General features: G+C 33.3%; 3 protein-coding genes across 13 annotated transcripts; 1 reads left to right on the plus strand and 2 right to left on the minus strand.

Annotated features, from left to right (window-relative positions):
* Positions 1-41: 41 nt before the first annotated feature.
* LOC143422377 (N-acetylglucosamine-6-phosphate deacetylase) lies at positions 42-2,636 on the minus strand. The gene is made up of 7 exons (XM_076892956.1): positions 1,822-2,636; positions 1,376-1,650; positions 1,052-1,181; positions 867-955; positions 640-784; positions 362-538; positions 42-260 (listed from the first exon to the last, which is right to left on the minus strand). Exons 1-7 carry the CDS (start codon positions 2,030-2,032, stop codon positions 61-63), a joined length of 1,227 nt encoding a protein of 408 aa, XP_076749071.1. The 5' UTR covers positions 2,033-2,636; the 3' UTR covers positions 42-60.
* A 112-nt stretch (positions 2,637-2,748) lies between these two features.
* Positions 2,749-7,481, minus strand: Nap1 (Nucleosome assembly protein 1). Of its 3 annotated transcripts, XM_076892953.1 has the most exons (9): positions 7,329-7,481; positions 5,878-6,034; positions 4,700-4,998; positions 4,321-4,474; positions 4,047-4,184; positions 3,798-3,945; positions 3,588-3,707; positions 3,327-3,440; positions 2,749-3,077 (listed from the first exon to the last, which is right to left on the minus strand). In XM_076892953.1, exons 2-9 carry the CDS (start codon positions 6,028-6,030, stop codon positions 3,067-3,069), a joined length of 1,137 nt encoding a protein of 378 aa, XP_076749068.1. In that variant the 5' UTR covers positions 6,031-6,034; positions 7,329-7,481; the 3' UTR covers positions 2,749-3,066. The 3 variants fall into 3 exon arrangements, with proteins under 3 accessions (XP_076749068.1, XP_076749067.1, XP_076749069.1); XM_076892952.1 differs by having other exon boundaries at positions 2,749-3,440; XM_076892954.1 differs by lacking the exon at positions 5,878-6,034 and having other exon boundaries at positions 2,749-3,440; positions 7,329-7,476.
* A 484-nt stretch (positions 7,482-7,965) lies between these two features.
* On the plus strand, positions 7,966-23,987 carry Cpsf6 (cleavage and polyadenylation specificity factor subunit 6). Of its 9 annotated transcripts, XM_076893127.1 has the most exons (13): positions 7,967-8,149; positions 9,409-9,633; positions 9,762-9,989; positions 10,265-10,747; positions 11,374-11,418; positions 11,777-11,903; positions 12,373-12,486; positions 13,046-13,338; positions 13,424-13,721; positions 13,864-14,128; positions 17,872-17,952; positions 18,642-18,743; positions 19,162-19,300. In XM_076893127.1, the coding sequence occupies exons 1-12, from the start codon at positions 8,093-8,095 to the stop codon at positions 18,718-18,720; spliced, it is 2,295 nt and encodes a 764-aa protein (XP_076749242.1). In that variant the 5' UTR covers positions 7,967-8,092; the 3' UTR covers positions 18,721-18,743; positions 19,162-19,300. The 9 variants fall into 9 exon arrangements, with proteins under 9 accessions (XP_076749241.1, XP_076749242.1, XP_076749244.1 ...); XM_076893121.1 differs by lacking the exon at positions 18,642-18,743 and having other exon boundaries at positions 7,968-8,149; positions 19,162-20,681; XM_076893122.1 differs by lacking the exon at positions 18,642-18,743 and having other exon boundaries at positions 7,969-8,149; positions 13,058-13,338; positions 19,162-20,681.
* The last annotated feature ends 882 nt before the right edge of the window (positions 23,988-24,869 follow it).

Below are 24,869 nucleotides of genomic sequence, written 5' to 3' on the forward strand. Positions count from 1 at the left end.
ACTTCTTTTTAAAACATTGATATTAAATTTCTCAATCATTTATCAAGATAATACTATCTATTACTGGTAACATTCAGTGTATTTGCACTTACTATAAACACACTCCCCAGATATCCACGTCGATAGCAATTCTAAATTGTTGTCCAACATTACTAAATCAGCATCCGCTCCATAGCTTAGGACACCTTTATTTTTTTCAATACTGAGGGTTCTTGCTGGATGAAGAGTTGCAGTTTCTAAAGCTTCTACTATCGAACAACCTATAAAAAATGTACTTGGTATAAATATTTATACTCGATAAGACAAAGTTACGTTAATCTTATGATTAGAACTATATCAGATAGATATACGTTAAATTTACCTGTTACTTCTTTAAAATGACGAACACACTTCGACATTTCTGCCGTACTACCGCATAGAGTGTCTGTTCCAGCTATGTATGCACGTCCTTTACGCATTTCAATTTTAAATTGTCCTAATTGATGCACTCCTTCCTCTAATCCTAGCGCTGAGACTGCATCAGTCACTAATACGAGTCCTCGAAATATAAAGAAATTTGAAATTTTCATATCGAACTGTGCTAAGCAATGCACAAAAGAAAGTTTATGATTGTATATTGTAATAAGAAAATATACAAACCTTCAGGATGGGTTCTATGAGCTATACGCAATGCTGCTGGATGGGTATGAATCCCATCTGCAATTATACCATAATGAATAATTCTTCCAGGAGGAATTTGGTCTGATGTTAGCAGACCAACCAATCCTGGGTCTCTATGATGAAACTATAAATTTAAATTATTATTTATTTCGTCATGTCATAGTGGTTATAAAGGAGATAATGGTTTGTATATTTTGTATAATTACTGGTAACATTGCATTGAAAAGATGAGTAATGAAAGAAGCTCCACATTTTACAGCTTCCTCCCCATCTTGTAAATTTGCAGCGGAGTGTCCTAAAATATAAAAACTTGAATATTATAATTTATTAAACTGGCAAGACTTGAATGTTATATAGAAAACTATGTACAATAAACATAAGTTTACCTTACCAAGAGAAACCTTAATATTTCTTCGGCACAATTGCGTAATTACAGATCCACTATTGGCAAGTTCTGGTGCCAATGTAACAAGACACACATTTTCTAAATTTCCATACATCTCAATTAATGACTCGAAGCCCTGAAATCAATAACGAAAAATATAATATTAATAATATTAGAATTAATATTGAATCGAAAGGTTTAGCAAATACATTTAAGCTTTACAACAAAAGTATTGTACACCCAAGCTTAAATCTAGATTCAGAATTTTTTAGTTGCATTCACAAAAATAAAAATTTACACAAGCATTCACATTATAATTATAACACTTGCTTTGTCCAACTGCTTTATGTGATTCTCTGGATGGGCTCCCTTTTTGCTTGGACTAATAAAAGGACCCTCCAAATGAATGCCTAATATTGTTGCACCATGCTCTCCGCCTTTTGTTTTTTTAATATTTGGCAAGATTCTCTTATACGTTTCACTTGGCGATGTCACCAAAGTTGGACAAAATGATGTTACGCCGAATTCTAGCAATCTTTTAGCAACTATATCAATTCCTTCTTGTACATTAGTAATATTATATGAGAAATCTATGCCAAAACCTCCTAATAAATTAGATAAAATAAACATTCCATTATTATAACTAGAATAAACTTAAAATCTATAACTGCAATCATAAAAATTTTCTATAAAATTCTAGTTTGTTGTTTAACAATACATCTGCAGTCTAGTAATCAACGAAAATTCAAAGAAATGAATACAATTTTGTTAATTACCATTAATTTGAAGATCAATGAACCCAGGCGAAATTAACGCCTCGTTACAATCGATCCTAATATTAGGCTTGATCTTTTCATCGTAAAATATTTTTTCCGGATTAACAACTTTCCCATCGCGAACCCATAGATCCTCGTTCAGAAGCTTTCCATCGCGTAAAATGTGACAATTGTAGAACTGTTTCAAAATTTGCTTATCCTTTCGAGACATGTTAAGTCGATACAAACAGTCCGCGTCGAATATGCGAATATCTTTGCTAATAAGAAATCTCTATCGGTTCAATCGAATCTCTTGCATTATCAGCAATTATCTGTCCCGAGAAAGAAAGAGTTATCATTCAGTAAAAGTACAAAGGCCTAAATAATAGATACCATTGACCTCATCATTGCAACAGCTCTTCAAAGATGTCGCTGAACGTAATAATTGCAACGTAATCTTTTCTCTTTATTACTGCACATATACTGCAAACACTTATATAATTATATAATTATTAGAACCACGTAACATAATAGTTAATAACTATTTTATTGTTATAGATTATTAAAGATACATTTTGTCAAATAATTTATACTTTCAATACTTACCTTACTGCGCAAGGCATTGCAGGGACTTATTTAACTTAAATACATATATCGAATGCACACAATGCAGGTCAGCACACGAGAAACTTGGAACAACTTATCGTGAAGGTAACACACACAAGCTTGGTAATTTTCAAAGTCCAGTATAATTCAAGTTCATAACAAATTGGAGCGAAAACAATTTAGTATAAAACTGCATTAAAAAAAGGGGTTTGACTTTAGGTAATAACCGAAGAAAATTCTATGAACCTAGAAAAAAAGAACAATAGTAAACAGAAAAAAAACAAGGGAGGGGGAAATGGCGCAATGCTTGTCACATGGTAAGAAACAAAGCGCTATCTGCTGTTTGCTTTTTTTCAATTTTTTGTATTAAAAATGCTTTAACAGTACCCAAAAATTTGTCCATAGATCAACGTGCGTTTCGAAAAAAATTCAACTAACTCTTCTTGTTGGTATATAAACGTAACAATAGTATAAAATGAAGCAATTAAAAATGACAATGATTATGTAGAGCTGAGAGCGCAATTCGTTTATACTTATATGACATTATTTAGATTTTAGGCTGTTTAATGAGCCATATTTTTCTATCTCATCGTCAACGTCGGATAAAAGGGAGGGTACGCATAATTTTTTTTTGTTTTTGTCACTGGTGTGTCGAAGAGTCTAGGCTTGATCTGGAATAGGAGATATGATATGATTAGATGATTGATACGAACAGGATTACGTTGGAGCCAAAGGTGCGGGATATCTAGGCAGTTATCGGTCAGATTTCGTTAGTATGTGTGTTGCGTGTGCGTGTGTATGTATATGTGTGTGTTGTCGTTTACTGTACGCACGAACAATTTTTGTTTCTCTTAGCTTAATTTGTATGTAATTCTACTGTTGTTTACAGTCATTAGGATCAGTGCCCTGTTGTTTCCCACCTGGTGGTGCATTATTCGGAGAAGACTCCTCATCGTCTTCGTCTTCCTCTTCAGGGTCATCTTCATCACCTTCTTCTTCCTCGTAATCTTCGTCTTCATCTTCCAAACCTTCTCCTGAAATGTTAATTATTCTTAAAACTTCCTGTTGATTTCATACTCGTATATTCTTCTAATGTTTGATCAGGCAAAGTTTAAAAGAGGAGATAGAAGCAAGCTATTGATTCTGTGATGTGCGTTTTCTTCGGAATACAAAAATGGTACCTGTATAATATAGCACAGCTCTAGGAACTATACGTTCTCTAATGTAATGGCCGATTTCAAAATCACTGGTTAACAAAGCTTGAGTTTCATCATCTAACTCTGCTTCAGAGTCTTCTGGCACTGAAAGAATAATGCGTAACGGAATTGAATATATACACCCCATTTTATGAAAGTAAAATATAAAGCAAGAAAAGTGTTGGCTGCATTTACCAACTGGTGGACTGAAAAAGTTGAAGAACGAATCGTTCTGAACAGTTTTCGTTACCGTTCGTATGGACCCCCGTGACTTATGTTTCTGATTCTTTTTTATGGTCTTTACCGTAACGTTTTTTCCTTTCTTCCAATCAATCACACAACCCTATGAAAAAAATTAGTTTCGAAGTACATTTAATTTTATACGAGGAATAAATTTTAATCAATACAGATAAGAAGATGGATAAATTTAAAGCTAATATTTACCTTACATTTGTATATTTCCGGACCCTCAAAACTAAATGGATCATTTTTCTCGGGTGTGCACTTCATAATGTACTCTTTTGTTAAAACTGAATTAGAAAAGTACTCGTTTGGCTCGAAATGGAACTCAAGAACAAAGCCCTACAAAAAATCTCATTATCTTTAACGCTATTCTTATACTTTCCATTTGTGCATTACTATTATCATTTTTTCTTATTTCTACTCGGAAAATATACTAGTATAATTTTCCCTTAATGATTTTTATTTCTTAACTTACCATTGGATTAGATTCAAGGAATATCACTTTAATATCATATAAATGTTTAAGAATTGGTTCATCATGTTCTTGAACCATATCAGCTAATGTCTCAACATTTTTAAATATTGTCAGCCAGAAATCTGGGATGCCTTTAATATCTTCATTTTCGACTCTAAAATTATTTAAATCCATTAACAATGTGATTAATACTGTTACAAGAGCAAAAAGTAAATTTTTTACAGTGCAAATATTTCTTAAAATATTAATAGAAAAATTATTAAAAAATAAAAAGAAATAAAAGACTTTTTAAATGTATAACAGAAGAATTAACGAAAATTGTACATTTTTGTACACCTTAATAGCAAATACACCCTTAATGGAAGAAAAATGATCGTACTCTTCTTTCTTTGTCATCTTCGATTTATCATCTTCGAGATTCGCTTTTGTTTTCAGATCGTTAGTTAACCCTTCTTCCTCGTCATCACTCTCCCATACGCATTGCTCATCTGTTGGCTCGTAAACACCGGATACTATTTCGCTCCTCTTTTCGTAAAGAGGAGCGCACATTTTGTAATATACACATTCCAAGGCGTGTACCTCCTCGTAGAATTTCGCCTCGATATTTGTTGTAACTAATTGTAACTGCTTCAGAGCTTTAATTCTACGTTTTACGGGAGCTGGAAGGTTCTGCATTGGCTAAAAATCAAAAGTTGCTTTTAGAATACCGTTTCTTACAAAATTAATTTTGAGAATATAAGCAATGCTATTTAATACCTAGAAATTCTTTTATACACTTATCCCTCAATTTATTTGCGACATCACTTATATGCATACACAGAAAATTGTTATTTTATGATACTTACTGAAACATACATACACGCGCGTGCGCGCGCGCATGCACACATACACAAATGGATAGTTAGGTAAATTGCTATATTTTTAATAATTTTATAACTTAATATATAACTAATCAAATAAATATGACATCTAATCTATCGTAGTGCACAATTGATACTATAAACTGTTAGCTGAGCAAAGAAGCAGTATATTTAATAACATATGTAAACAAAAGAGGATTAAAAATTGCATAAGGTCTCTCGGTATAGCTCAATAAAAAAAAAAATTGTTGGTCAACTAAAATGGTTAAAAAAATAAGCAGTTTGTAATAATTTATATATCTGCTTAAACTATAATCCATGGTATTAATAGTAACAAAATATTAACAGTACTGTATGACAAATGAATGCTATTAATATCAGAAACAGTAAATTATTGTACAAGATATTTACGTATATGCTAAAGATTGTTAGAATGTATTAATGTTTCTTTTGGTTTAATGCACAGCCTATAAAAAAAATTGGGTCTTCATCTAGATAGTTAGTACAGTAATTTGGATGAATCGAACTTCTTCTATACGAGCCATATTATGCAATAGTACAAAATTTAAAATATTAGGTTGTAATGTATGAAGGGATCAATTGGATTTTTTTGATGCGTTGTATTTGAAGGTGTGTAGAGTATATTTGTTATAGGATCTAAAAAAATGTGTAATTCACTATGTGAAACTATGAATACCTCTAATCCTGAGGGAGTACGATCTTGTAGAGCAGCTAACACCTCTGGCCTACTTAAAATTTTGGAGAAAAGCTCTGGGGCTTTGTTATCATCTTCATCTTCGACAGATTCCATTTCACTATTATCGCCAGCACGCTCTGGATCAGTTGTCATAGTACTATAATTTATATTTGTTTTTTCTTTTTTACTAAATGAACACTTGCATTCGGTAGGGAAAGGTAGTGTTTTGGATAGCAATAAAACATAGAATAGAATAAAAGTTGAGCAGAACTTATCAGAAGTTAAAAATTTTGCGCTTTCTTCCCTTTTTGTACATTACAAACATCTTGTTTGTTTCTATTATCTCAATATACAGACAAATTTTAATGATATTTCATATTATTTTAGATACTTTGTTATATACAAAAGAAACCTAGTTGAGAGTGTTTAAATCTCAATCTATTTTATTAGATACAACTAAATAGTTAATTTTTAATTAAAATGTAATTCGCATACATGAGACACATGATGATTTGACTTTCAGTTTATTGAACTTGTTATTAAAATGGCAATTTTATTGAATAATATCAAGCAGTGGCTAAACAGCCTTCATTTATTAAGTTTAACAAGACGTTTATTTATTTTCGAAACTGAATCAAAAAAATAGCGAGATCCGTTCTACATTGCTTGATTGAAAAGCGTGTTTCAATTATACTTTTTAAATCAATTAGTAATCGACGTATCTCTACTTTTTTCATACAAAGAAAGGAAGACTTAACAGAGAAAGAAACAGAAGTACGCGATCGAATCTGTATAGGTAACGTGCGAACGTCTAGAAAAACGGGAGTGAAACGTAAAAATGAAATGTTCATTTCACACAGGAATAAAAGCTACATCGTGTGGCAAAAATTATTAATTTGCGAACGTGCGGAAACTAAATTGTACGTTGCAGTATAATTTTTACGAGATTCCAAACGGAAAATAGTGCGGATCTCGTCCATCCGCACGTGCGAACGCGACAAACGTTCACTTGAAACGATTTACGCGTGACAAATTTCCTTAATCTCGGTTCGTTTCTGTACAATGTTTAAACTGACATTTGAAAGTCACCATATTCGTGACGGGGAAAGGTTATTCGCTAGGACACAAGAGAGATTGTGGGAAAAAAGCGGAAATCGCATTAATTCATCGGCTATTCGACGGGACCAGCTACGTCACGTTTTTATTAGACGTTCAAATTATACTTTCGACGTAGTTTCAACGATAAGTTCGAGAAAACACGAATCTATCGCAAGGTTCAATTTTTAGACATAAAGAGCGTGCACATGGGACAGACGAAAAGAGCAACAATTTTCGGGGTTATATATGCGTGAAAACTGAAGAAATGGAGGCACGGTTCTTTTTAAATGGACGCATCGTTTCGAGACGTTCAAGCGACGAAATGGAATTGGTAAAATCGTGAGGAAGCATACCTTTCAAGATTGAAGCTGTTCTCAGAAGAAGAAACGGACCACAGAACGAACAACGAACCGGTCGTTGTGTCGGTACTTTCGTGTAGTAAAGCGCACAATACGAAATTAGTTCATCTTCTATCCTTTTCTGTTCTTAGCAACAGCTGCCACCATGTGAGTAAAAAGTTCCCTACATCCTTTTCCCTACAGTCAAATAAATTTTACTTAATTATTAAGCGATACAAATTAAAGGGAAATATATAAATTTTTATGCTTTTTTTAAATGCAATAATTTGACAATTTTTTTAAAGTTTTCTCATAAATGAACTTCACACAAGAACAATTCCTGTAACAAAGTATCTCAAGTCTTTTCCAAAGTATCAAGTCTGCGAAAATGTTCAGATAAGTGAAAAATAACGATAAAGCAGATATCGTAGTTGTGATATCTCAAAGTTATTAATGTTTTGGAAGACTTTAAATATGCATCGAACTAGTTTTCAGGAAGCGTTTCTTTGTTCTTCGAAGGAAAGAAAAAAAAAGTAGTGGTAAGAAAGACGAAAATGCGGAATTTTTCAAATTTCGTCAACGTCCATCCAGGTTGGCAACCTTAATTCTAGTTCCGGTTCAATTGGTCGTTTATCACGAGGGGAAACAAGATGGCGCAGTGACGTCACGTCCGTTCGGTCGGAAAACGTAACGCAATTCGCCGACACGTTTTCTCCTATACCGCCGTCCCTTTAGGCTTGGCGCCTTCATCAAATGCAGTGAGCGTCGGTGTACGTAAAATGGCGGACGGTGACATTGATTTGTACGCCGACGATCTCGAGCAAGATTTCGCGCAGGTAATTCGTTTTTATCATTGCTAATAAGTAACAAGTCGGTGGGTAAACGTTGTTGTTGATCGGCTGCCTTTATAAAAACCGTTCGAAACTGTGAGAAAAATGCGACAGTAGAGCGGGGTTGTTCGGCGTCATGGTGGAGAGACACGGTAACGATTGTTCTGAGAACGGTGCCCGATTCTCGTCCAGGCGGGACACAAGTTTCTAACATAACAATTTCATTCGTGACGGATAGCTGTTGCGTTCGATTATTGCGGCCGGTAAACACTCCGTATTCTGTTACATAATTATCGTGCACCGTGCACGTTCGTTCGCGTCGGTAAAAGAAACTAAAAAAAGCGAATACGTGTAATACAGATTCACGGGAGGAAAAGCAAAATGGTGTTAGCGGTAAGGCAAATGTTGTAGCACTTTAATTTACTCCACTACGTTTTATCAGTTTAGTTCCAACAGACCTTTTTCTCTTTTCTTTTTTAATGCTGCATGCGGGGACACCATTTTCTTCTTCAAGCGTTATTATTTTCACGTCCGCTCGCTTGTCTTGTGTGTGAATGTTTTTTTGGTCCGCCAGGTTGTGGCGAGGCGATTCGTGATTATTCGTAATGCGAGTTTTTCTTTGCACGTTTTTTTTCTGCGGGTTTTAGCGAGCGTCCATGAGATCCGATTCTTTCACAAAATTCACACTTTTTTCCATTTTTTATTCTTACTTCGATTTCTTAAATCGTATATAAACGTAAATATTTTATACTTTTTTTAGACTACTCACATTCATTTTAGTAATTGATGAATTCGTTTTCACTTAAAAGAATATTCATTCTGTACAGTTATGCATTACTTATGGATCATTTCTTTTAACTTCAAAAAGTTGATCTTCGCGAATTAAAATTTCTATTAATGTCTTAATTAATTACAAAAAATACATATGTTTAAATGAGCAACTAAAATTTAATATATTTTATAATTTTAAAATATATGTTACCAATGAAATTAGATCTAGCAATTACTTCAAATTGGTCACTTTTTAAGTTTAAATAAATGTTTTTCTGCATGTAATGTTGTTAACTTTAAATACTAATAAAGCATTTTATTCATTGCATAAATGAAATTTTTATAAGTACCACTTAATCGAATAATGAATTAACTGTTCTATATTCTTTTTCATAAGCATTGAAATCATAGGGTAGTTTGATAGTATACTTAATTGGATTTTGAACTTTGATGATACATTATATTCAGAGAGCATTTTCAATCATCTGTTTCAGGATGAGTTTGCTGGCGACGGTGTTGATTTATATGATGATGTGATAGCAGCCCCTGCTGGCGGTAACGGTGGTGTTTCTACAGGAAACAGTGGTGACGGTGGTGGTGATACTACCTCGCCAAACGAAGAAACAAATGGTAGTGCTCCCTATCATCAACTTGGGAATAATATTCAGCCGAATCAAATTGGAAGACGTCATCAACTTTATGTTGGCAACTTGACTTGGGTAAGTAATCCACAGGACATATATGCTCATCTCTTAAAGAAATTGAATTTCATTAAAAAGTACTGAACAGATCTCTAAGAAAATGTTTTAATGTGACTCTAACTTCATAAATATATTTTATTTTATAGTGGACAAGCGATCAAGATATAACAGATGCAGTACAAAGTATTGGTGTATCAGATTTTGTTGAAGTAAAGTTTTTTGAAAATCGAGCTAATGGACAATCTAAGGGTTTCTGCGTGATATCTTTGGGTTCTGAACAAAGCATGAGGATATGTATGGAAAGATTACCTAAGAAAGAATTGCACGGACAAAATCCAGTAGTAACATTTCCAACTAAACAAGCTTTGAATCAAGTAAGTATAGATATCCTCATTATGTAGAAATATTTACTTGCAAGAAAAAAATAATTGACACTTTGAGAGATATATTTTTGTTCTATAACATTGAACACTTAATCAAATAGTTTTCAATAAAATTTTCCTTCCTTTCTAAGATTAATGTAATAGCTATTTCTGGATTAATCAATCGCTAGGTTGCACTGAACTTCGTGGCTCAAGTTCGATCGCTCTACTAAGCAGATATAAAACCTGATACTCTATACATTTGAAAACTCTGTATGTGTTTTCAGTTTGAGTCTCAGTGTAAGACACGTCCAGCTCCAGCTCCTCAGCAAAGTCAGAGCCAACGCCCCCATAACCCACATCAACATCAGCCACCAATGCCGCCTCATCAACAGCATCCACAACATCCCCAACATCCTCAGCATTCGCAACAAAATCACGGTCCTAGGATGATGATGGGACCACCACAAGGTGTTAGACCACAGAGAATGCCACCACCAGGCATGGGTCCACCAGGTCCAGGTGGTCCCGGTCAACAAGGCCCACCGCGTATGCATGGTCCACCGATGGGTCCCGGTCCAGGACCGCATCATCCTTTGCCCGGACATCCTAATCAAGGTCCACCACCTCCTGGTTATCAACAAGGCCCGTGGAATGGGCCAAGACCTAATGGTCCACCTGGACCACCAAGAGGTCCAAGTGGGCCTGGTGGTCCACCTCAACAAGGACCCCCTGGACCAGGTCCTGGTCAACATCGACCACCTGGGATGGTATGTAACAGAACAGTTTGATTTTTATTGTTAAAAGTGATTTGTTTATTGTTTACCTTTTTAATAATAATAATCAATTCTTTGTTGAATTTTGCATAAAACGTATTGATTTTATTTAAAGTGAATGTAAACATGTGTTGTGTTACAGTCTATAAATTGATTAAAACTAATGTATACAGGGTGTTTGACTAGAAGTAGACAAATAAGAAGTGTTTTTAGAAGCTAAATATCACCAATAGAACTACAATCAAGAGTAAGGAAATTGTTTTTGAAACTTTTTGGTGTCCCATTTTGTATAAATTATTAGGTTAAACAACTGAGTAAACAAAGTGTACGGTTACTTTAGGTGTTTGTAGAATCAATTACAATTTAACTACATAACAAAGATTTTCGGCTGATATATAAGCAAATAAAAGGTAGTTATGTATTCAATCTGTATTTAATGTAAGTGTGTATTGTAACTTTTGAGGTAATATTTGAAATATTAATTAGAGGCTTTTTTAAGTATTAATAATGTTGTTTTTTTTAACATTTTATAGCATATTTCATATGAATTGATATAGTATTACCATACAAGTTACAAGAATATTTTTTGCACTTACATGTCTTACGCTTCGCGTAAACAGAGTTGCACTAGAGACCTTTCAGAAGCCAGTTACCATATACCACAGGTAACACATAATGTGTTGATTTTTTCGCTTTTCACGTTGTAAAAATTATCCATTCTTTAAAATTCTCTGTCCTTTAATGCTCTTTGAGGAATTCATTAAACAGTTTAATTTTTAGTCTGTTTAATGGTTGCTTGAATTTCTATAAGATATCGATGAAAATATTTTGGCAAATTAATAACTGGCTCTGATATTTTAATGTTTTACCATTCTTTTTTCTACAAAGTCAGTTTAAACATATGTTGTCAACTAATTTCATTATTAACTAATTGTATGTTATGTGTATATATACAAATGTAGAAAATGATATTTAATTTAGTTATGGTAGATTGAAACAGAATCTTCATTTATCTCCATTTAGCAATTTCACGGTGGTCCACCCGGCCCACCCGGTCAAGGACCTCCGCGTGGTCCACCCGGACATCCCGGTGGACCTCCAGGTGATCCAAGAGGTGCTCAGCCACGTCCAGAATGGAATAGACCACCAGGTTTGTAACAAATCTTAATTCGTTATAGATTAGATCAGATCTGTCCAAGTCGTCGTTTGCAAGTGACTTTCGAGAATAATAACCGGTAAGAAATAAGCGACATTTCAAAGATCGTATTTTGAAAATTTCTTATATTTTTATGACTATCGCTCTTCACTCTGCTGTTACTCGCGTGAACCCTACTTGGACAGGCCTAGATTATATACTGAAACATCTTGAACTCATGTACTTTGTTTTTCGTGTGTTACTATCACGGTAAAATTCTCCTTCCTTTTTTTCTATAACTTATAACGTGCATGATAGTATAGATATGTGATAATGCTATCTTCTTTGCGTGTATTCGTTAAGTACTAGTGTTACAATGTGAAATACAACAAAAAACTTTAATAGACTACTTTAAGTAACAAACTACTATGTAATCAAATTATTCTAAAAGAAGTTCACTGATGTAATTATTCAATGTGCATAGGAATGCATCACGGGCCTCAGGGACCACCAGGTTTCCCTCAACATCAACATATGCAAGGCCCGCAACCTGGTCAAGGCCCACCACAGAGAGGACCTCCTCCAGGTTCTATGGGTGGTGAGAAATTTAGGATGTTCATTGAATATTAAAATAAAATGTTCATCCATTTTATCATACAATAATGCATGATATTGAGGGAAATTTTATGCTTAGGAGTATGATGGTACAAGGTGTTTCAGGCAAAAGTTGCACAATATTTTTTTTACATTACAAAGTCAATGGAGAAGTGCATAGTTTTTTATGAATGTAATATAGGGAGTCAAGTAATAACGTAAATAAATGACATATTAACTACAAATTATTATTACTGTTAATTATAAAGGAAAAAAATTCAATTGTAAGAAATATATTTCACAGAATAGAAATTGAAAGTTAAAGTATATAGCTTATATATTAAAGCAATTAAAATTATGAAAAAATTAGTAGTTTTTAATTCTGAATAGAAATATATGAAAATCAATTTGTCATGATCTGTAGCATTGTGCAAGCATATCCTAAAGCAAAATTAATTTATCAGGTGAAATATAATAATATATATATATATTTTTTTTGGTAGTCACGAAAATTTGTAAGCTTGCTGTATATCTTGTTGCAAGCTAACATAGATATTGATCAGGAATGTTACCAGGTCCAGGAGGACCGCCACCTGGACATGGAGGACCACCACAGGGACCACCACAGGGTCCTCCTGGAGGACCAGCGCCTCATGTGAATCCAGCATTTTTCCCACAAGGACCACCTCACCAACATCCAGGACAACATCCACAGGGTCCACCCGGACCACCTCATGGACCGCCTCATGGTCCACCCCATGGTCCACCTCATGGTCCACCTCACGGACCTCCACATGGTCAACCACATGGACCACCTCATGTACCACCTCACGGTTACGGACCACCTGCAGCCCAGGTATAGCATATTATACCTTATTTTTATCCAATGTAATAATTATAAAATTAAAGACAAAAATAAGCTAAACTTTTATATGTTGCAGCCACCTTATGGTGCACCAGGACCGGATCACCGTCCGGAGGGTCCTCCACCCCTCACAGAGCAAGAATTCGAGGAAATTATGGGTAGAAATAGGACTGTTTCTTCTTCTGCAATCGCTCGAGCAGTATCAGACGCTGCGGCAGGGGAATACGGAAGTGCTGTAGAAACATTGGTCACGGCTATTTCTTTGATTAAACAATCTAAGGTTGCCGCAGATGACAGATGTAAAATTTTAGTCAGTTCTCTTCAAGACACTTTGCGCGGTATCGAGACCAAGAGCTATGGTTCCCCACGTAGAGGTAAATTTTACTACCATTATATTTAAAATATATACCTTTAAAGAGCTTTACATAAATTTAGTTTTACATTTTTTTTTATAAGAAAAAACTTGATAAAATTGGATATACTTGTAACTAACGACGGTTCGATCATTATTTTCAGAACGATCGCGTTCACGCGACAGAGAACGCAGCCACAGAAGAAGACGCGAACGATCCAGGAGCCGTGATAGGGAATATAGAGAAAGAAGCAGAGACAGGGACAGAGGACGTGATAGAGAACGCGATCGTGAAAGGGAGAGGGATCGTGATCGTGACAGGGAACGTTATTACAGTGAACCATATCCACGGGAGAGATCACGTAGCAGAGAGAGGGATCGTGAACGTGAAAGAGATCGGGAATATAGAGAGCGAAGCAGAGAAGAAAGGTAAGCTCAAACTCTCATAATAATTATATTTAACTGTCATTACCGGATATCTTTTTATCCATTTCAATCGAAAGAATCAACCGATAGTCATGGTTTATGATTTATTGTGTTTATTAGTATAGCCGCGTATGCGTATGATTAAAAAAAATAAAATAAAAAGAGAAACAAGTACGATATGTTTATATATTACGTAACATAGACTAATATTTACATTGTAGTAAAACGATTAAATATGTCTATACGTAAGGGGTAAAATATCACATCTCTATCATAATATATTTGATCAGAATAGTGTTCATTTTGACTAGAGAAACTAGTAGTATATTTCTTTTAGATATATCAACTAAGAGTATATTGTATATCGTATAAAGATTTACATATCTAAGTACTATACTGTAATATTAGTTCCTGATTTTATCGTATATGGGTTAACTTAATCTGTTGAAGAAGAGAATAATGAATATTCTTTTACTTGCATTTTAAAATATAATGCATTTTTTAGAATTAGAAAAATTGTATCACTCCTGCTTGTGGTACGTTAGACAAACTTTTAACTTGGTATTAACAAAGACTAGAGATATGTTTTTTTACCTCTAAAGTGCAAGCATATAATCTGCTAAAGCGTATCATGTATCTCAAGGATGATTTACATGTAAAACAAGCAATTTTTTTTTCTTAAACAATAGATATATCGTTATATCAACGAAATTAATTTATTATAAGTAATATAAGTTCCATTGATTGTATTACGTATTTCTCAAACATTTTTTCGAATCATGCCATACAGGATACTACCAGATGAAGTTCATCCGAAACGTACGAACTGAATGCTTATTTAAGATAGCAATAAAATTTTCAAAGCTTCATAAATTAAATCAACAATATTGTAATTATCAATATTAAACGGAGAACGCGTTGATTTATAATACGGATCGGTTCAATTGTAAAATGATTATATCTATTTAGACTCTGAAATACATTCAGTCGTAGTATTAATCAATTATTTAAAAACGGTACATCAAATTACAGACAAAGACTACAGATAGTTTTTACGGGTTCATGTAATGACAATTTGTAAGATTCATGATTTTTACCCACAATTTAGGTATAATGCTATATACCTTATTAATTATATGGAATGGTATTAACCACTTTGCCGTGTCGTAATTTCGAAGGTGTGTATGTAACTGTAGAATGTTATAATTTTTAACAAAGAGAATCTTTAGCCATTGATGGGCCGAGTATGAAAAAACAATTAACTCTATTATTTGAAACTTCATAGTATTGATCTAGAAAGAAGCAAACTGTCTTATTGATTCTTCAATAGTTTTTCCAAATATATTTTGGACATGAATAGTCTAAGTGACAAACAATGAGAGTTAAATGGGATCAAGTGATTAGAGAAACCAATATGTACTTAAAACTAATTCGAGTACAAATGATCTTTATAACACGGTTTCGATTTAAAGGAACATCATATGAATGTATTTTACATTTAGTAGACTTTTCTACTAGTTTCGTATGAGTGCTGTCTGTACGAAGGCGATGTAGAACATTATTTTTCACTTTTTGGATTCTAGTAGAGACTGGACTCTCGTCATTTTTTTGTATGATCTTTCATATCTAAAAATTATGTCGTTGATTAGACAGCTAATTTTTTTTTTATAATAACACTTTTAAGAGAAGTGTTACTACTTCCAAGTAATGGAGTTTTGGACTGTTTTTCTTACACTTAGCCCATCAATTATTGCGTGTAATAATTTCGACTGAGTTAATGATTGAAAGAGTGTTAACCCTAGTCGAGCAAGGATACTTGCCTATATTATCGGCAACGACAATTAATTGACATAGTTATGCATTTATTACTTGTCGAACATTGCAAAATTAAATAACAAAGAATAGGATGAAAGATTATATTCTTGCATTCGATTTGAAATAGCAGATATTTTTAATCCTTTTATCCAATCGTACATAGATCATCGATAGATGATGAAATATTGCCAATGATTCTCTTTAATTATTATTTTAAAGTATAAGAAGAATCTTTTACGATGCTCGATGAAATTTACAGTAATGCGATCTCTCAATTTTCGAACACTGTTATTTTAGGAAATTTATAACAACAATGTAATTAAACTGTGCATCACGTACATAAATTGTTTGATTTGCGAGTTGGAAGCTTTTTATTGTAAACTTCACCGTGCAAACGAGGAGATTTCTATAATTTTATCTGATTTAATTGTTTGTCATTCTTGAAATATTTTATAGAAATATCACACGAGTTTCAAATAGCCTAGATAGATGATAATAAGTGACAAATGAGTTGCTCGTAATTCCAATGATTAACGGATTTATGATGAATACTATAATGTACTTTTATTCATTTGTCAAATGCACTGGACATTTAAAAGAATGTGTTGGCACGTACATATATTTCTATATTTACTACCAACGATACCTTAGCAAGTTATTTTGTCACGTAGCATCTTGAAGTGCGTATGTACGAGTGCATTGAAAATTTTGCAAGATGTCTTTTAAATAATATTTCATTTGCATCAATAAAAGGTTAAATGCGTGTAACAATAGTCTTTCTGTTTGCATAATCGAGAAATTTCGTTCAATTGTAAGCATACGTTAACTTCTTTCTTTAAGTCGTATAAACGTAATTTTTCCTTTTTGTGTGCGTTCTTCGTGTTTAGTTGTAATTTTCGTTTCGACAATTGTTACCAGAAACCGTTTATATAAATAGGATGCGCACTTTAGTTATTTTCGATAGTGCAAGTTTTCTAAACAAACGTCAGCTTTTGCTAAACGTGTTCAGAACATGTGGAGATTTAATCGTTTAATTTGTAAACTAAATGCAGTTTTACACTTCAAGTGTTAAAATTTGTGTATATGTTTAATTAGCTAATTATTCTTTAAATAGCTTTCGATACGTTTCAGCAGCTTTTTTTTCCAAATTAGTAATGTAAACAATTCGTGAAAATAATTGTTTCGAAGTTAAACGATTAATTCTTGTATATTAATTGTAATACCGATTTTAGTATCAAGAAAATATATCGAGGGCGCACAAGCAAAAACTTGTTAGGAGAACTTCAGGAAAAAAGAGAGTCGGAGACAGATAGTAATGAAAAATTCATGTTTCCTCTGAAAGATATAAATCTACTTTCTTATTCTTAGTTTAATACGCTCACGATATATGTATACACATCTTATTATAATGGAATAGTCGTAATCCTGAAACTATGAAATTGAAGAGGAATTGAAAAGAGGAATGAAATGAAACAAAATTCAAAGATTAATTTCGAGAATTCCAATGTGGTTACAGGTTTAACGACGAATCCTAGACTCCTTCGAATACATGTTAGCAAGCACATGTAGCATAAATGAAACGCAAAAACCAGCGTTACATTTAAATGTACCTGCTAATTGTACTTTGTAATAATTTGTAGAATAATACAAATATCGATAATTATCATACTTATAATTTAGTCAATAGTTTTGGATGCAGATATCCTAAATCAATTCTATCGTTTAAGTATGCCATAAGTTATAGACTAAGTTCACTATTTCATCTGAATTTTACCAGATTGAATGAGATCCTTGACGATCGAATAATAATAAGTTGAACATAGAGAGAAATTGAATGTTTTCTTGTGTAACATTGTTTGTTTTAACTAAAGCAACAGTACTAAGCCTGGTAACAGTATAAACCATAACAAAGTGTGCATATTTTCCATTAGTACGACACGTCAGTCAGCCAGGCCAAGAGTAAAAGAAGAACCGCCAGAGACGCCACCCGTCTCGTCTTCCAAGGCGTCTAGGTAATTCACACTTTTTTTTCATTAAAGTGAATGCATGTAGATTTTCTTTAAACAAAAAAAAAGTTCTATCTTATTCGATACGTAACAGCAGATTAAAGATAAAATTATCACAGTTATAACATATTATATCACAATTTGATATTAATAGTTGCCTCGAATAGGAATACTTTCAAGCAGTGACTCCGTAACCCATGATCCGCTCAGACCCTCGTTAGAGTCATCGAAGTCGTCGAAAGATGGACGCTTAGGAGTTTTTAAATTTGATCAAACGTAGAACGAGAAACGTTCGAAGAAATGCAAAGTAATGAAAAGAGGGGGTCACAACCAGAAGAAGTTTGGAAACACTGCTTCAAGGTTCAACTGAAAATTGAAACAAAATCAAAGAAAAAAGGGGGAAATATAGAGAAAAAAGAAACAGTATATTTCAACTTAATTTGAGTTCATAAGAGTATTAAAAGTGTAACAATTGTACCAGAAAGTCGTACAAATTCAGTGAATTTCGTGCTTTCTGACCATTGGAGTTAATATTACAGATAGTTGAAAAAGCTAGGTAACATTATTATTCATCTTTGTTGATTAGAGTATTTACTTAATTGCTGAAGTGCTCGAAAACGTTTCATATAGAACTTTACCTGTTTCCGCAGTAAATTGTCTCTTGCAAATGCTCGGTAACTTTTTTTTTCCTATAGATCAATCGATAAGCAAAACGCAGACTGCAAAATAGAAATCGCAATGCGAACAGAGAGAGTAACAAGTAAAAAATTGTAAAAATGGAAAGGAATGAGAAAAAGGTAGCGTAAAAAATAGAGAAACATGTAGCGTATAAACAGTCTATGAGTAAGTGTAAATACGCTCATCCCTCGATTTACGCGGCACTTTCTACAGATGCGATCTCAGCTTTACACAGCGGATCGGTTATTCTTCTGTGACATGTATTGAAATTATTATACAATACAGGTTTGTTTTATTCCTAATGACGAGGACAACAATTTCGAATCGATTTCTGAATTCTCATCATCATTGCATTTTATGCCCGTCATAGAATTTCGAATCTCGTAAATGGAAACTACGTAGAGTGCTCCGCATAAATTGAGAGATGAGTGTATAATAAAGAGAGCAGAATTATATAAAATAAAAGATTAACAAAACACAAAATAACAGAGTGTAAATCGGGAAAAGTAAGATAATTGGCTGACGTGACTTGTGTAGGTATTATGACGATCGCTACAGAGAGCGTGAACGAGACAGAGAGCGAGAACGAGAGTCGAGCCGGAGACCATCGGAGAGAGAACGAGAACCGGAGCGTGAACGAGAACGTGAACGGGAAAGAGATCGTCGCGACGAACGTGGAGACTCTTCACATCGTTCGAGACATTAAAAGTCCGGTAAAAGAAGGATTCTCGGCTGAATATCAGAAATGAACAAGGAAGCAATGAGACCAAAAACGTAAGACGAAGATGAAACAGAAGATGGTCTAACGCGCAGTTTCTCGCCGTTGATTTTCTTGCAAGCCTCATCGAGAAACGGACCCAAGAGGATACACACATACATATACACACACAACTTTATCTTCTTCTGAGGACACATGTTTATCACCTGTATTTTGTCTGTATTATCATAGTACCTCGACACTTTCTTGACTGATCGAGCCAGTCATGAGTCTTAGAAGTCGGCACAAAACGTGACTAGCCAGAAATTAATCATAGTTCGTGAAAAACCGATGTGTATCTTATTTTGTTTTGTTTTACCATTTGAGAATTTCAAGTATCTTTTTATTTGAGCACTTTTTAATAATGATTTAATTTTAGTAGGAACCTAAGAGAGTAAAAGAATTAGATTTTTATGTAGTGCCCTGTAATAATTTACTTTTACTCGATGGATCGTGGCAATTGTTTCTCTCAAGTAATTATGTTAATGTCATAAGCCTATTTTTCGATGCAGTTGGATTATTTATCACGGCATCTAAAAATAGGGAATGTTTGTCAGGAAAGTGTCGCACTAATGAATATTCGGTACATACTTCACGAGCCTCTGTACGAACTTTCAGCAGAGTTTATATATCACGATCATTTTTAAGAAATGGGGTTCTTACGGGTTTATCCTCAATAATGCGTTATGAGCGGGCTGACTGTAGAGATTTTCACGTATAATTTTGTTTTCCAGCCGCGTCGATAGTGTTTTTTTCCTTTCTTTTCTCTTTTTACGCAGCGCGTATACTATATTATGAAAAAATATCATTCTTATACTGATAACGGAAGAAAAAAGAGGCGAATGACAGACCGCATACACCACATATGCATATGTATACATATATATACATATATATGTACATATATCTATGTAACATTTAAGCAGAGAGTATATTCGTTTAGTTTTCGTGACAGAGAAGAAGGGGGCAGAAAGGGAGAGTAACTGTTATCAAAAAGAAATGGCAAATAATGATAACAATAATAATAACGATAACAAAATAACAAAGAAAAGTGACGATAGCGCAACGAAAGACGTGTTTAGTTGCGATTTACAGAGAAGCTGAAGAAGAGGCCTGAACGCTCCTGGTTGAACGGGGGCGTTGTTTTTGGTGGCTGTCTTCAGGGAAGAACGAAGATTACACTTTGGATTCTCGTCAACGGTCTTCTAGCTCCTCAGCGATGATGCAAGATTGTATCTTAACTCTATAATACATATATACGCTTTAAAAAAAAGAAAAAAATATACGTGATAAATATGTCTTTACTTTATTCATCAGCACACACAATCTTCCTGATAAATATGTTATTTTTGTTTTTTTGTGCTACACCCCGAAAGACTATATATCCCCAAAGACTATATACTCGAAAGGTGGAACCGATTGGGAAGAAAACAGAATATAAACACTTTCGATTGCCTTATTAATTTGTTTCTGTATCTCTGGTGTAATCGTAACCACTACACGAGGGATCGAAAGTGTGTTAATAACAAGGGTTAAACCATATTTTTACATGTAATATGAGCAATTATTACGATGACCGAGAAAAGTAATCGTACATCGTGGACTTTTAATTTTTACTGGCAGTATCTTTTTCTGTGTAACGCTAAACCAAACTCTTTAACTTCATTTTTGTTTAGAACTAATATATTATTGATTGCTATAAAACAAATAAATTGTTAATTGAACGTTGCTCTGAAAAAGATATTTTTCGTATAAGTCAGGAGTTCACGACTTATGAATACTTTTTATGGTCAGTATACGTTCCAACATATATTCTACTTCATAATACTAGTTTTGTCCATGACATTGATGTCAGAGTTATTATGAAAGATTAATGTCAAAGTTATTACTTGCTCTGATAGTCAAGTGCTTGATAACTAGTTTATCAAAAATACCCAAGTCTTTAGTTAAGATAAAAAATGATTAAATGCATTATTGACATAATTGTAGCAACTTTGTAATAATAAGGTTCATTTCTTATTTAATGACCAGTATTATATTTAAGGCAGAGTAGTCTATTATTATAATTGTAATTTGATAATTGCTATACTTTTGTTAATTTTACACTAATCGTAAATAAGTATGGAAGTTCTAAGATCGCTGACCTGGGTAGTTCTGGAAAATTAGTTTCTAGTTAGTGCCATCTTACATTTCACTATTTAGTTCAAAGGCTATAAAAGTTATTTATATCGAAGCACAGTATTGTGAAAGCGCAACATGTTTACTGAACTATATAGTTTACAAATCGCCAAAAAGTTCCTGTATTATTTACTGAAGCAAAAAGAGATTTTCTTTCTTTTTTTAAACGCCCTTAGGGAACGTGTACTTTAATCCTCGTGTAATTAAGCTTCATGTAATTACGATCCTTTAGAGGATACGGCATGGTCTGTCTTGCCAATATTAAATTTGCCAACTTTATGCACAATTTGAATAAAAATCAGAGATATCGGAACCAAATTTTATTCGCACGTTCTCTATGAATAGATACGTTGATTGATTTGTGGGTTTTGTTGCATCTTGTTCTATTTAATGCCCTATTAAAGGACGCAATATAAGTATACAGAAGAAGATGCAAAAAAGAAACAATTCAAATATGGTTGAATTATCTCTTACCGTTTCTGGTAAGTAACGTGCATAATGTTGTTGAATATAAAATTTGTAAGATACACAACTCTGTTTCCTCTTCGACAGGATTTTGCTCATTTTTCTACAGTCCGAAATGTAGAACTGCAAATGTACATAAATATATTATAAATACGGTGTAACATTAGGAATAATGTGCATATTTTCAGAGTATGCAACTTAAAAATAGCGATACTATGGGTGATATCTATTTTTGATTGTGCAAGGATTAGAAAACAGTATTCTTGTAGCAGCAGGATACTCTTTCATGTTTGAGACTGTGAAAGAACGTTATCACTGTATTTTTCTACGCTCAGTATGGGATATTCTAAGGCTTAATACCTCCTTTCCTTCTACATATTTAATTTTCTTGTTAATGAACTTACTCTGATGTAAGATGAAAACATATCACTTTTGGGTTTATCTCTTAATCATTCACTATATTATTTTTTAAGCAACCTGTTATCCGGTTGCTGCGATTTATTTATAAAGTATACTATAAGGATGTAAAAAGGAAGAGTATTGCCAAACACTTCTTGCGCATGAAAGAGTTAAGAAAATTATCCAGTAAAATGATAAATAATATACATACATATATAATATACATATATATATACATAATAAATTTTCTCTTTCTAAAGGAGATAAAAGCCAAAAGCTAGGGAACAGCGTGAACGGTTCACCTTTCGAAGATTTTTTAACTGATAAATTAAAAAGAAACGATGATAATTGCTCTGTGAGATCAAATTGTACATACTACCGCTTATTGTATCGCATAGTTGTTCGTTGCTTCAGCTGAACCCTTTACGGTCCACTTTTATACATGTATGATATCAAATGATCGCTTTATTATATAATTATTAGTAATGTATTATATAAATTGTATATGCGTGAAGTTCTATAACAAATCTTTATTTGTTTCATTCTACTTGTGAATATATTTTTAACCGGAAGCGTCATTTTTTAGAGAGAGTGAAAAGGGAAGAGGACCGCTAAGGGCTGAGCGTCTGGTACCTTTTAACAAGTACCAGGAAAAGGACGAAGAAGTCTCACAGAGTACAGTACAGGATAGTTAATCCTCTGTCGTGCAACAAAAAGAAAAAGGAGAATCCCGACAAATTTTTATGTTTGTAACACACGAAGCTGTTTTGCATGTCATTTCACATCTACATACACATACACACGTACGTGTCTCGTGAACGATTATGTTTTCGATGTGCCATTTTAAAAGTACTATAATTAACTCGAACATGCATCTAGAGATAAGAGACATTGTTGGAATGAGCACATGACCAAAACTCATAGTCCAATTGTTTAAGTTTATTCACGCTTTGATTAATCCTTTGCGATTCAGTGTTGCTTTTGCAGTTTGCAAAGTTTTAGACCATTTTATTTTATACCAGTTTCCATTATTATTATTCTCATTAACTGTAATTTATCATATTTCTCGAGAAACTAGAGTAATTGAATTGTATACATATTATTAGGTGTTAGTTTGGTTTTTGTGGAAGTGATTCGTATAACATTTCACTATTTAACATTGATAGTACAACTTCCTTTGTATGCTAATCTGGCAAAATGCAACAAATATATTGCCGATTACAGTGACGATTAAATTGAATGTTTCTTACTGTACAACAATATAACGATAAATATTTTTTTTCTCATTTAGTGAAAATTTTGTTTTCGTACTAACTTGAAATGATTATTAGTGATCCACATGGCACATAACTTATATGATATAACATGTTAACAATAATGTTATGGAAATTCTAATTTCCTTATAAAAAAGTATTTTTGTTTGTCCACTGAAATTTTTATCTGCTATTATTAATGAACCATAGGGTACAGAACATGTTGATCCTTTGAGCATTATAGATGTATAATGCTCAAAATACAGAAAAAAGAATAAATTGATAACTTTGCGATACAATTTATCCAATTGGTGAATTATTTTAGTAGCTCTAAATGCTCGAAGGATGCAGTAAAGTATGGTCTAAGTGTCTTTTTAGTTTCATTGATACAAACAAAATTCCTACAAATTTTAGATTCAATTTGTTAAAATAAAAATATGTTGATTGTCAGCTATATTAGAATCTAAATATGACTACCGTTACAAAAGTGATAACGAAAAAATAGAATCGCAAAGGATTAACATAAGAATATTTCAAGTGGTTCACTTTGACCACAAAAAGATCTAAGCTCACACTAAGAATTCGCAAAAGTTACACATCGATTGTCCATTTGCAATGTTCAAATTTCCCCGAACAATATCAACAATTCGACTATAAGTAGAGCTCTTAGAAAACCGAATGTATAAATCTGTAGTCCTTAGAAAAAAAACTTCCTCGAGTTTCACGCACTTTGCAACAGAAGCTTGCATCTTCTGGTTTTGTTAGCACTTTGTGCGCGATCTTTTTTGTACATATATATACAAACTTTTATTGCGATTCACTAACAAACGAGCAGAGAAGAAATGTTAAACGATAGTTCAGAAATTTTGTTGTCAATCCTTATGTTGCGTTGAACGGTAAATTATTATTTTCTTTTTTTTAACAAGAAAGTTTGTTCGTCGAACATCGCTTCATCCAGCCGGAACGAAAGAGGAACTTTCAATTTCATTCCAACAGGCGCTAATATAATTCTATTGAGACCATCTACATGATCGCAGCAATTATAATCATATTTTTTTCTTTTATTTAAAATTGAAAACAGAAAGAAAAGACTGCCATCGCATTCTTGTTATCCAAACATGCGACAAGTATTTTTTGCGTGCTAATCATCAGAATTGTCCATGTAAAGCGCAATTTTTAAAGTTTTAGATAAA

This window comes from Xylocopa sonorina, chromosome 3 (genome assembly GCF_050948175.1).
Source record: "Xylocopa sonorina isolate GNS202 chromosome 3, iyXylSono1_principal, whole genome shotgun sequence".
Lineage (NCBI taxonomy): Eukaryota > Metazoa > Arthropoda > Insecta > Hymenoptera > Apidae > Xylocopa > Xylocopa sonorina.

Coding starts and splice junctions, on each gene's coding strand:
- Cpsf6 (XM_076893121.1), top strand. CDS start 8,093: ATGGCGGACGGTGACATTGATTTGTACGCCGACGATCTCGAGCAAGAT. Junction 9,634..9,761: donor ATGTTGGCAACTTGACTTGG/GTAAGTAATCCA, acceptor TTTATTTTATAG/TGGACAAGCGATCAAGATAT. Junction 14,129..17,871: donor GAGCGAAGCAGAGAAGAAAG/GTAAGCTCAAAC, acceptor ATTTTCCATTAG/TACGACACGTCAGTCAGCCA.
- Nap1 (XM_076892952.1), bottom strand. CDS start 6,030: ATGACAACTGATCCAGAGCGTGCTGGCGATAATAGTGAAATGGAATCT. Junction 3,708..3,797: donor CTTTTTCAGTCCACCAGTTG/GTAAATGCAGCC, acceptor TTATTCTTTCAG/TGCCAGAAGACTCTGAAGCA. Junction 3,441..3,587: donor AGCTGTGCTATATTATACAG/GTACCATTTTTG, acceptor TTAACATTTCAG/GAGAAGGTTTGGAAGATGAA.
- LOC143422377 (XM_076892956.1), bottom strand. CDS start 2,032: ATGTCTCGAAAGGATAAGCAAATTTTGAAACAGTTCTACAATTGTCAC. Junction 1,651..1,821: donor CATTGATCTTCAAATTAATG/GTAATTAACAAA, acceptor CTAATTTATTAG/GAGGTTTTGGCATAGATTTC. Junction 956..1,051: donor AAATATTAAGGTTTCTCTTG/GTAAGGTAAACT, acceptor TTTATATTTTAG/GACACTCCGCTGCAAATTTA.